At 39.3% G+C, this 12477-nt stretch overlaps 1 protein-coding gene across 1 annotated transcript in view; it reads left to right on the top strand.

The window, feature by feature from the left end:
* INPP5F (inositol polyphosphate-5-phosphatase F) overlaps positions 1–12477 on the top strand; it is a 120739-nt gene that overhangs the window by 93523 nt on the left and 14739 nt on the right. Inside the window, exons 12-15 of the mRNA XM_084633828.1 lie at positions 1641–1761; positions 8713–8841; positions 11132–11249; positions 12159–12357. Of these exons, the coding sequence (XP_084489954.1) occupies positions 1641–1761; positions 8713–8841; positions 11132–11249; positions 12159–12357 (567 nt within the window). The remainder of the gene's footprint in view (positions 1–1640; positions 1762–8712; positions 8842–11131; positions 11250–12158; positions 12358–12477) is intronic.

Raw genomic sequence — 12477 nt, 5'->3', positions numbered from 1 at the left:
CAGTTTAAACAATGTTTGTTTAGATGGATTTTTATGACCTTACATTTCTCCAATGATGATCTTTTCCCTCCAATTTTACCTGTCTTGAACATTAGTTCCTGGTTAGCAAATCAGCATCTTGGAATCAATGTTGTGAAGTATTCTTGTGATCTATACTTATGGTTCTACCCTTTTAACAACAGAAGAACTCCCAATAACATTGTCCCTTCCCTGAGGTTCACTGTTGTTAATTTGAAAAAAAAAAAAACCTAAAGAAATTATGTATGAAATATCATGCAGTTCCCCCATGCATAGAGCTCCAACCTTACCCTGAACAGCCAGTGAAAACCCTTGACCTCCAGCCAGGTATATTGGTTACATATTTATGCATTTTGATATATGATTGATGTGGCTTTCATGAATTACATTGTATATGGTTCAGTACATTGTTTCATATTGGTGTGTGTGTAAATAAATGAAGTGTGCTGTCAGATTGTCAGTGGTGTCTGGGAGATGTTTTTCTGCAACATTTAGGAAATTTTGTGAATGGTTGTCCTATATGTTAGCTATTGTTCTAAAGCTGGCATTGTTTTTATATAGAAATGAAATAATTAAATTTGTGTGCATGTACTAGAATATTGAATTTTTAGTAAAAATGGGCTTCCTTGCAAGTTCAGGATAACGGTGGAGAAATGTGGGCGAAGGGGAATGGAGGGGGAGGTAGCTATTCTGAAAAGGGGGCTCATGTCAGCTGGGCTGACTTGGGTTTGCTGGTAGTTCTGAAAAATTGAAAAAAAAATTGGTTTGTCTCAAACAACCTGAAAATTCCAAAAAGTTTTGATGAATCAAAAAAGTTGATGAATTTCATTTTGGGTTGAATGAAACTTACACTCTTTCACATTAAAGGAAATAAAATGCTAGAATGGGTGGAGGTGATAGTGATGGTGCCGGTGCTCACCTTCTAACTGTTTAGCCAAATAGGGCACTCATCTGGGTTGTGGGAGACTGGGGTTCTGTTCATCCCCTCTGTCTGATGTGGAGCAGGAATTTGAACTTGGGTCTCCCCTCCTCCAGGAGAGTGCCTTAGCCAGTAGACTATGGGATATTCTGGAGTGAGTCTCTCTCTCTCCTGTGTATAAAATACTTGACTAATCCATTGGGCTAGAGAGAAAAAGTGAGTGACTATAGCCTGGTGGTTAGGGCACACTCCTGTAATGTGAGAGATCCAAGTTCAGGTTTCTGCTTCCATATCAAGTAGAGGGGAGAATGGAGTCTGGGTCTCCCACATCCCAGGCAGGTGCCCTAACCACTGGGCTAAAAGTTGAGGTGGACTCCACCACTACCACCTTGTCTGACTGTTTTGTTTTATGAATGGTTTGTATGTTCCTCCTTTTTTGTTTGAAACTTTTTGACAAATTTGCAGGAAGCTTCAGGTAGACAAACTGCATTTTTCAGCGAATAAACTATTTGTCTGAAAAACTTCACGCAGTTCTAATGGAGTGTAGCTGAGATGCTGAATGAATATTCCATGGTTTAATCTAGTAGAAACATGTTTTCTAACTTAAATTTTCTATTTTATTTGCATGGACTGATCAGTTCTTTCATATTTAAGATCTCTCAATAAACATTTTACTATTGCTATTTTTTACCACCTTTGAAAGGGTTGATCAAGCTGGTGTGATCTGTAAACAAGAAGGAATTTTTCGTGTTAACTGTATGGACTGTCTGGATCGGACCAATGTAGTCCAGGCTGCTATTGCAAGAGTGGTCATGGAACAGCAGGCATGTATGACGTGTAAATTTTAAAGTGCTAAATATCTTAGATTTTTTTTTATTTATGAAAAGATAATCAGCATTTTTGTGAGTGAAAATAGCCTAGAACTTGTTAAGTTATGAAGGTAACGGGATCTTCTGGGAATGTGCATATGCCCCCCAAATGTTTAAACTTCTGAATAGTTCTTGGATTGGGAGGCATGTCTTTAACATTTTTGGGAGAAGAGACTGGCATTAGGGGCACCAGAACTCTTATCTCAGTTTATTGTGTAGATTTGTAGTTTGTTAGTTCATAGGCAGTGATTATCGCTTGCATATACAAAATTAGGTATAGGTAGAAAAATGGGTAGGTCCAGAGATGCACTTTAGTTTCAGGCACTTGAGAATAAAATATCCCATGAATCTGCATATTAAGTGCTTGATATGCCTGAGAGATCATTCCCCTTGACTATAGAGAGACCATCATTCTCCATCTTTCCAGGTATCCTAAACAGGTAGTTGACAGATCATCTCTTCTGGAATGAATCTGTCCCTTTCAGAGACGGCATTTCCAACTAGGAGTAGGAGGAGATGATTAAGGAGCTTTCTTATAGTTCAACAATCATCTGCTTCCTTCTTTGGAACCTCAACCTTGGTTATTATATCTTCTGCCTGAAAAGGATGTTAAGTAGATGATGGTGCATGTAGCTTATTCCTTCACCTGCTTACTTCCCTGGTCCTTCTCGCATGAACAGAGAGCAACAATACCCGAAGTCCAAAAGTGCAAACAATTGAATGTTTATTGGGGTGAACTTCCAGCAAGCACGATTCCAGTTTCCTTCCTTAGTGTCCCCCTTCCCAACTCTGACCACAGAGAGCCTTACCTGTGTCCCTGTTCCCATTCCCTCCCTTAGCAAAACATGATTCCAATTTCCCCACCTCCATTCCCTGTTCCCATTTCCCCCCCTCACTTCCTGATTGACTGCAGACTACATAGTAAAACTTGAGTTCTGCTTAGCTATACCTTAACCAATCATTTTCCTGAAATTTAACTAACCAATTCTAACATAATGTAACATGATTATTTTACCAATTATATCCCACCACCTTAATTAGTTTACACCCAGCAAAATTAATTATACAGCAGACAGAAACAATCACAGATCCAGACAGAGATTCTACAACAAAACAATAGGGAAACGGGGACTACAATGATAGAACAAACACAGAAATGACGATTTCACATCCCAGCTATGGATAAGTGAGTTCTTGCCAGACAGGATGCTATCAAACTAAGTTTCCTTTTACATTTTCTAGGCACTTCCCTTTCTCTGGAGGTGATAGGTAATATCAGGACAGGATAGTATTCCTAACAGCCCAATAGCACCTTATTTCAATGTGACTAGCATTCGCTTCCCAGCTTATGGCTGCCTCTGCTGTTTAGCCAAAGGCCTTAGCCTAAGAACAGGGCCTCAGACTGTCACAGTGAGAAAAGACCTTATACAGTCAGACAGTGATTTTGATTCTCTCTTTTGTACCTCTATAACTAGCTAAGTGATAAGAATACACCTAAATTCTTAGCGTATAGGCCTTTACAGACAGGCCTGAATATCGATATCCTAACAGTAGCCTTGAAAATTCAACATTGCAGTGCAGGAAGAGATGAAAAAGCTCCGTGATGTGCTTGAGATAAAGGATAAAGGCAAGCTGGCCCTTCCTATAAATAAAGAATGAATTGATCTGACTATGAAAATAGGTGCTGCCAAGTTCCAATGTCATCCGCAGCAAGGAATCCTGACCATATGATTCTGGTTGTACGATTGATTTTGATTTTTCCTTCTAGCATCTTGCCTCTGATTCTTGGTCTCTTCTGCCTCCGAATAATCAAAGCAAGATAATCTTTCAAGAAATCTTAGGTTCGAGTCCTGGGATATGTCTGTGCTGCAATTAAAAACCTGTAGCTGATCCATGCCAGTTGACTTTGGCTTGTGGGGCTTGGGCTAAGGGGCTGTTTAATTGTGGTGTAGGCATTCGGGCTTGGGCTGGAGCGTCAGCTCTAGGACCCTGCACGGTGGAAGGGTTCCAGGGGTCAGGGCTAGGGCTGCAGCCTAACATCTACACTGCAATTAAACAGTCCATTAGTCTGAGCCGCACGAGCCTGAGTCAGCTGGCATGAGCCAGCTGCGGGTGTCTAATTGCAGTGTGGACATACTGATTGATATTGAGTTATGGAGTGGGGCCTTCTGCAATAACATTAGAACAGTAGATCTGTGAGACTGTCCCCCCGTCCCACCGCAAAGTAGATTAACAATTCTAAAGTAGAATAGGCAGTGATTATCGCTTGCATATACCTTTTCTCTACCTTTTCTCTTACCTCTAAAGTAGAATTGTTAATCTACTTTAGAATTGTTCTACGGTTGTTAAGTACGGTATGACTCATACAATACAGACCCGCAGAAGCACAGTGTTCGGAGAACTCTAGTTGCCTGTAAACTTGTCACATTTCCCAGGAGCATATGACTCATTGTCTTTATGCTGGAAATTTGATAACACTTCTCAAATCAATAAAGAGTTTTTAATACAAATTCTTTTCTTGTCCACAAATGGTGTTTTAGCATTTAGACTCTAAGAAAATAGTCTAAAGTAAAAAATCACACTTGATTTAACCCAGTGAAGCCCATTGGAAAGCCATAGCTAAGGCTTTAAGCATTAGAATTAAATTTATAACAGGAGCTTTAAGCTTTTTTTATTTTGTAAAACTCTCAATGAAATGGCAGAAACCAAAACATAGAATATGAACTTTGAGTGCTATTTGAATTGTTCATGGTGGTTTGATGAAAACTGAATTGATAGAGGGAATCCTCAGTAATGTTAAGGCAGAATAACTTTTCAAAGGCATGGAATGTCTGATATAAAAATATGAGATCAGTATTAAGGTTTGCATTAGAGTACAAGTTTGACAAAATTGGGATACAGTAATGTTTTTTGGTATCTGTTGGAGATGAAAGTGAATTTCTCATGGAATATGTTACTGACAATGTTGTAAGCAATTATGCAGATGGAAAAGGAATGTGTAGATCTTTCCCCTTAACTTCTTATGTCCATGCTTTTAAGATTTTGGGTGGAGTGGGATTGTCTGAGGTTTTGCAAGTCAGATTTTTACCTATTCTGATGCTTAAATTTCAGTGCATTAATTAATCTTGGAACCCAGATGTATAATTAGTGGTCTTAAATGTTTAGATTAATTAAACTCGTGGCAGTAATAACTAATTAGTGAATACTATATCTGGGATTGTTATTCATTAAAGTTTCCCTCAGTTCGCCTGTATGTCACCTCTGAAGCCTGACTGCTTTTCAGTTGTCAGTTTTATGAGGCTTGTGTGCTGTGAAGTTTCATTTTAAAACTGAAACAAAATTTTGCCACTAGTTTGTACGCTTACAGGCTGTAATCTGAAACTGTTCTAACCTGACAGTGACACCAGTTTTTATTCAACAGATTATTAAAAACTATTTGAAAAAAGAAAGTGGTATCACTGATGAGGCTAATAAATGGGAATGAGGAGTGCCCAAAGCACTTTGAAATAAGGCCACTTCTATTTCAGACATGGATTTAGGAACACAACTTCAGACATCCAGATTTGAAAATGTTGTCCCATCAGTTATTTCTTCTTCCCTTGTTACAACAGTTTAACACCCTGTAGCTAATTAAACAGTATACTGCTGTACAGCCTGCCACACTTTCTCCTTGGATTTGTCACGATTTTCGTTTCTCTTGCTAATATAAAACAGTCAGGTTGGTACCCAAGTTAAAGCTTCCCTTCAGATAAAGCTGCCACAGCATTTGTGAGTAATGTCCCAATTGTGGACATTTGCAGAGCAGCAACGTGGTTTATAGTCTAGACATTACGTGATTGCTGCAGTAAAGGAAGATTCTAATGTAGGGAAATCAGTTCCTCTTCTGATAAGATGCCTAGCCCCACCTCTGTTGGAAACTGCTTGGAAGTCCCCTAGTGTAATGGATATATGCCGTTACTCACCTTTTGTAACCATTGCTCTTTGCGGTGTGTTGCATATGTCCATTACATAACTCACCCTCCTTCCCCAACATGGGGTCTGGTGTGAAGGAACTGAAGGAAGGACAGGGCATTTCCACGTTTTATACTCCTCTTCAAGCATGAGGAGCTTAAGATTCAGGCATCAGAGGCCTGTGGGTATCACTAGGGAAAACTCTGACACTAGCGCACAAGACATACGCGCACAGAGTGTAATGGACATATGCATGCTTCTCAAAGAACAAGTTACAAGTAAGTGAGTAACTATTCTTTTCTTCAGAATGTCAGAAAATGGCCTCAAACAAAATCCTCACCAGTACCAGAGCTATCTTAATGGGTACTGGGCTGAAAAACAGCTCCTCTCTGAGACCATCTTTAACCAACTAGCTTGAAATCTTAAAGCTTGCTTCTTTGTTTTTTTTTGCCTTTCTAGTTCCTTACTTTCTCATTAATGCTAGGTCAGTAGCTTCCACATTGCTCAACAAATGCATTTCTTTTCCATGTGGCACCCGCTAATTCCATTGGGTTAGCAGTATTCATAGAATCATAGAATATCAGGGTTGGAAGGGACCTCAGGAGGTCCAGCCCTCCTGAGATAGAGGCGGTTTCCTCTCCTTCCAGCCCTCTGTGGAGATAGAGGCGGTTAGGGACTATTTAGAAAAGCTGGACGTGCACAAGTCCATGGGGCCGGACGAGTTGCATCCGAGAGTGCTGAAGGAATTGGCGGCTGTGATTGCAGAGCCACTGGCCATTATCTTTGAAAACTCGTGGCGAACCGGGGAAGTCCCGGATGACTGGAAAAAGGCTAATGTAGTGCCAATCTTTAAAAAAGGGAAGAAGGAAGATCCTGGGAACTACAGGCCAGTCAGCCTCACCTCAGTCCCTGGAAAAATCATGGAGCAGGTCCTCAAAGAATCAATCCTGAAGCACTTGCATGAGAGGAAAGTGATCAGGAACAGCCAGCATGGATTCACCAAGGGAAGGTCATGCCTGACTAATCTAATCGCCTTTTATGATGAGATTACTGGTTCTGTGGATGAAGGGAAAGCAGTGGATGTATTGTTTCTTGACTTTAGCAAAGCTTTTGACACGGTCTCCCATAGTATTCTTGTCAGCAAGTTAAGGAAGTATGGGCTGGATGAATGCACTATAAGGTGGGTAGAAAGCTGGCTAAATTGTCGGGCTCAACGGGTAGTGATCAATGGCTCCATGTCTAGTTGGCAGCCGGTATCAAATGGAGTGCCCCAAGGGTCGGTCCTGGGGCCGGTTTTATTCAATATCTTCATAAATGATCTGGAGGATGGTGTGGATTGCACTCTCAGCAAATTTGCGGATGATACTAAACTGGGAGGAGTGGTAGATACGCTGGAGGGGAGGGATAGGATACAGAAGGACCTAGACCAATTGGAAGATTGGGCCAAAAGGAATCTGATGAGCTTCAATAAGGATAAGTGCAGGGTCCTGCACTTAGGACGGAAGAACCCAATGCACAGCTACAGACTAGGGACCGAATGGCTAGGCAGCAGTTCTGCAGAAAAGGACCTACGGGTGACAGTGGACGAGAAGCTGGATATGAGTCAGCAGTGTGCCCTTGTTGCCAAGAAGGCCAATGGCATTTTGGGATGTATAAGTAGGGGCATAGCGAGCAGATCAAGGGACGTGATCGTTCCCCTCTATTCGACATTGGTGAGGCCTCATCTGGAGTACTGTGTCCAGTTTTGGGCCCCACACTTCAAGAAGGATGTGGATAAATTGGAGAGAGTCCAGCGAAGGGCAACAAAAATGATTAGGGGACTGGAACACATGAGTTATGAGGAGAGGCTGAGGGAGCTGGGCTTGTTTAGCCTGCAGAAGAGAAGAATGAGGGGGGATTTGATAGCTGCTTTCAACTACCTGAAAGGGGGTTCCAAAGAGGATGGCTCTAGACTGTTCTCAATGGTAGCAGATGACAGAACGAGGAGTAATGGTCTCAAGTTGCAGTGGGGGAGGTTTAGATTGGATATTAGGAAAAACTTTTTCACTAAGAGGGTGGTGAAACACTGGAATGCGTTACCTAGGGAGGTGGTAGAATCTCCTTCCTTAGAGGTTTTTAAGGTCAGGCTTGACAAAGCCCTGGCTGGGATGATTTAACTGGGAATTGGTCCTGCTTTGAGCAGGGGGTTGGACTAGATGACCTTCTGGGGTCTCTTCCAACCCTGATATTCTATGATTCTATGATCTAGTCCAACCCCCTGCTCAAAGCAGGACTGGACCGATCCCCAATTAAATCATCCCAGCCAGGGCTTTGTCAAGTCTGACCTTAAAAACTTCTAAGGAAGGAGATTCTACCACCTCCCTAGGTAACGCATTCCAGTGTTTCACCACCCTCCTAGTGAAAAAGTTTTTCCTAATATCCAACCTAAACCTCCCCCACTGCAACTTGAGACCATTACATCATTCCAGTCAGCTGTTCCTTTGGTTCAGTGTAAGACCTCTATATAGAAGTGGTCTTTCTCCTTTGTGCCTTTTGGCTTTCCTCATGGCATGCTCAGAGGAAGAAAAACAAAAACATGACCTTTGGGTGGCTGATAGGGGTAAAAATTAGGAGTTTTCTCTGCTTAGATCACTAAAAAATAAATCTGGTAGTTTTTTGTGCTCAAAGAAATGTCACCTTTGTAGACACCGAAACTAAAAAAAAAAAAAATATATTTGATATCTTCAAATATTTAAAGATAAATCCTAAAAATTAAGGATGTTGGTTTGTTTTTACAGTATAACCTAATGATTCTTTTTGTTCTGATTTGTAAAATGCAATAACTAAGAAAATTTAGTAAATGGTGTTATTACTAAAATGATGTGTATCATATTACCTTTTTCTTTATTGAATTTATATAGTTTAAGAATGAATGTCACTTTGACCTTATCCACTAATAAATGTGTCAAATTCCAGCTGAAAAAGTTGGGTGTGATGCCACCAGAACAGCCTTTGCCAATGAAATGCAACAGAATCTACCAGATAATGTGGGCAAACAATGGAGATTCGATAAGCAGACAGTATGCTGGAACAGCAGCTTTAAAGGTAAAAAAAAAAAAAAAAAAAAAAGGAAAAAGAAAAGACACAAACAAAAACGAAACAAACCCCAAAAAATAACCCCTCTCCAAACCAGCGAAACAAAAACATTTGTATAATGAGTACCTTAAGTTTTGTGATCTGAATTATTATGCAATATGCAGTAGGAGTCATTTAGTTTATTGCTTTTAAAAGATGCACATAAAAATGACACAGTAAAATCAGCTGAAGTTTGATTCCTTCTGTACAATTCGTAGAGACCTGTGGACTCTTGGGGGATTTCTAAAGAATGACATTAGACAATTGGAGAAACACTTCTTGGACCCAAGGAGTGAATGTCTAGTTTTGCCTAAGTTGCCAGCATTCTTCAGTACATGACACTTTTGGTGTTAAATAGCTTGACTCTGTTTTAAAGAGAAGAAAAGTGTAAGAATTGAATTAATATTGAAACTGGAGATCTGTTTTAACAACCTTTTGAGTATTTCAGCAGAATACATACATAGTATTTCAAAATACGTGTTGAAGAATTTGGTAGATAGCAGATGAGTCTGCCTTTTTAGCTATGGTGAGAAAAATCAACCAGCTATCATTAAATAATGGAAAAATAATCCATACAAGTATTTGTTTTTTAATGTTGTAGGTGAACTTTAAATGCTTTTTACCTGCCAAGACTAGAATTGAGGGTTCTGTACTTCTCATAGCTGTGACCCTTTCCTCTAGTAGAGGCTGCTCCATTTATTTTTACAAGGGATCATTAAGGAGCTAAAACAAATTGCTCTCAATACACCCAAACACCGGGGAAATCTTTCCAGTGCTCCCAGCCCTTGGTGTTGCGGGGCCTGTATGTTGTCAGCAGATTGCACTGTTATTAGACAATCTTTTGTAATTGTACGCTCCTCAGGGTAGGAATGGTTTTTGTCTGCTACAGCACTTCGTAGTCACTTAACAAATTAATAAGGCTGCCTGACTAGAGCCTTCATTGAATAAACTATTTATTTTATTTTTTCTCTCCATCGTATCTTTAATTTGTGCCTGTCAAGCAACTAGATTGAAGCACAAAGATTGGTTTGTTTTCAGTTAGTTTACACAAAGATGCTTGTATTTTGACAGTCAAGTTATTTACCTAGAAACCAACTTGAGCAATCTTCCAATGGATACATTTTTTAAGGTTCTAAAAATTAAATACTCTTGAAACATATTTTTCTTTAAAGATAACTGACCTGATTTTCAGAGGTGCTGCGCACCAGTAGTTCCTGTTGGCTTCGTGGGTGCCCAGCAGCTCTGAATATCAGGGCAATTTTCTGCTAGGATCCTCTCATGAAGTAAGATCTAGGAGATCTGGCAAAACTCTTTACTCTAAAGAATTTTGACTCCTGATGCTGCAGGCCCTACTGTGCCTACACAACTCGACTGCTTACTGAGGATCATGATTATGAGGGCAGCTATTTGGATGTAGATGACTGACTTAAAGGGAGCTTATTGTGCCTCCGTGCATGGTGCTTGGCTCATATTAATAATAGAAGCCAAAAGATTCTAAGCCTCCTTTGCAATGCCCCAAAAAAGAATTCAAGAATCATAGGACTGGAAGGGACCTGGAGAGGTCATCTAGTCCACTCCCCTTCACTCATGGCAGGACTAAGTATTATCTAGACCATACCTGACAGGTGTTTGTGTAACCTGCTCTTAAAAATCTCCAGTGATGGAGAGTGATGCATGTCAAACTAGTCTGAAGAATAGTGATGCCTTTATTGATCTTAATTAAAAAAAAAAATCCTACGTGACCTATCCTAATATTAACAGATAGGATAGATATTCAGACTATTGATTTCTTTCTTTAGTCTCTCTTATTGTTGTGCATGTACAATCCATGCAATCTAAGTGTGACCTTGATTCATTTTACTTTGAACTTGTGTCCCTGAGACATTTATTCTATGAATTGATAGAAATGATTTCTTGGTAGGTGTAATTTATGTTAAAACGCTATGGACCTGGTTGTCAACAGCATTTTTTAAGGTTCTCCAGATTAAAAGATTCCTTAAACTATATTTGTAAATCTATTTTTATGTTTCGCAGGTAAAGGAAATACTCTTTCTATTATTCTTAATATAGCTTTATTTTGTATATGCAGAATAGCAACTTAAATTTAATTCCCTGAAATTTCACTCATTGAGTTATTCAGTATGTACACTAACCTCCAAAACGGCTTTTTGAGAACTGAGAGGGTTGTTGTTTAAATGCCACACACTTTGGCTAATTAAGTGTTCAAAGGAGTGTTCAAAGGAGTGTTTCTGTGTAACAGGGTGACTTCACAAGAACTGGCGAAAGGAAACTGGCAGGAGTAATGAAAGATGGAGTCAATTCTGCAAATAGATACTACTTGAATCGCTTCAGGGATGCTTATAGGCAAGCAGTCATAGGTAAGGGGAAAGTATAAATATATTTTCAGCTGAATTATTGCTTATTTGTCTACTTTTGTGAATATTTGTGGAAAATATCTTGTCTTGTGACTCATGCTTTCAAAAGGGTAAGCAAGTATATGTTACCACAGTCTGTATGTGACTTACACTTTATGCAACATGGCTTAAGTGCATTGTAGTAGATGCCTGTTCACTCAGTAGGATTATATGGCCATAACCTCATTTTGTCTAGGTAACTTAAGATGCACCAACAGTTCGACTTTATCCGTTTATCTTAGTTATACAATATAATTAGAAAAAACTTTCTTCTTGGAAACTGTTTCCAGTAATTATTTGTTTTTTAAGAAATGGTTATAGCTAAATTTTTCTGAGCAAAATAGTCTTGTTGATACTTCATTGTATAATATTAAGACAAGCATATAGTTAGGAGATGTTGAGTGACAGTTCTTCAAATCCACCATACAGAATAACTTTGATTTTTATACATACCAATCTTACGAACAACCAGTTATACAAACCAGTTTTTTCAGTGGGGGGGGGGATTACATAACTTAAGTGATGTCTGTAAAGAACAAGTCAATATCCCTTCACATTCTGATGCCTTCAGTACATTGGAAATCATTTTGCAGTGGTTTGGAGGACAAGAAGAAAGTGTCATACACTCTGCCTCCTGTAATTTTAAGATATTCAACTTTATGAACTTCTTAAATTTATGAACTCCTCAGTCCCCAATTAGCTTATAAAATAAGGGTTCTACTGTATTGTAGACCCCCAAGTTTCGGAGCATAAAGCTTATTCAAAGCCGTACACTAAGGTGTTGAGAGACTGCTTCTGTATGTATCTCCCTAGTTATTTATCTCACTTATATTTGTCAGTTCCTTATATTTATCTCCTATATTTGCTGTCTAGATTTGATGCAAGGTATCCCTGTGACTGAGGATCTTTATTCCATATTTACAAAAGAGAAAGAACATGAAGCACTGCACAAGGAGACACTGAGAAGCCATCAGGAACTGATCAGCCAGCTATTGCAAAGTTACATGAAACTACTCTTACCAGATGATGAAAAATTCCATGGTGGATGGGCACTTATTGATTGTGACCCAAGGTGTGTAGAACAAGATTACAATTGATTGATTTTCTGTTGGTCATCTGCCAACATGGAGTTTTTCACAATTATTAGATAAAATATGCTGAATTACTTAAATGTATTTATAGCTTTGATAGT

This window comes from Lepidochelys olivacea (assembly GCF_965140295.1).
Source record: "Lepidochelys olivacea isolate rLepOli2 genome assembly, chromosome: 7".
Classification (NCBI taxonomy): Eukaryota; Metazoa; Chordata; order Testudines; family Cheloniidae; genus Lepidochelys; species Lepidochelys olivacea.
Note: the sequence above shows the minus strand (reverse complement) of the source record. Positions and strands in the feature narration are given on the sequence as shown.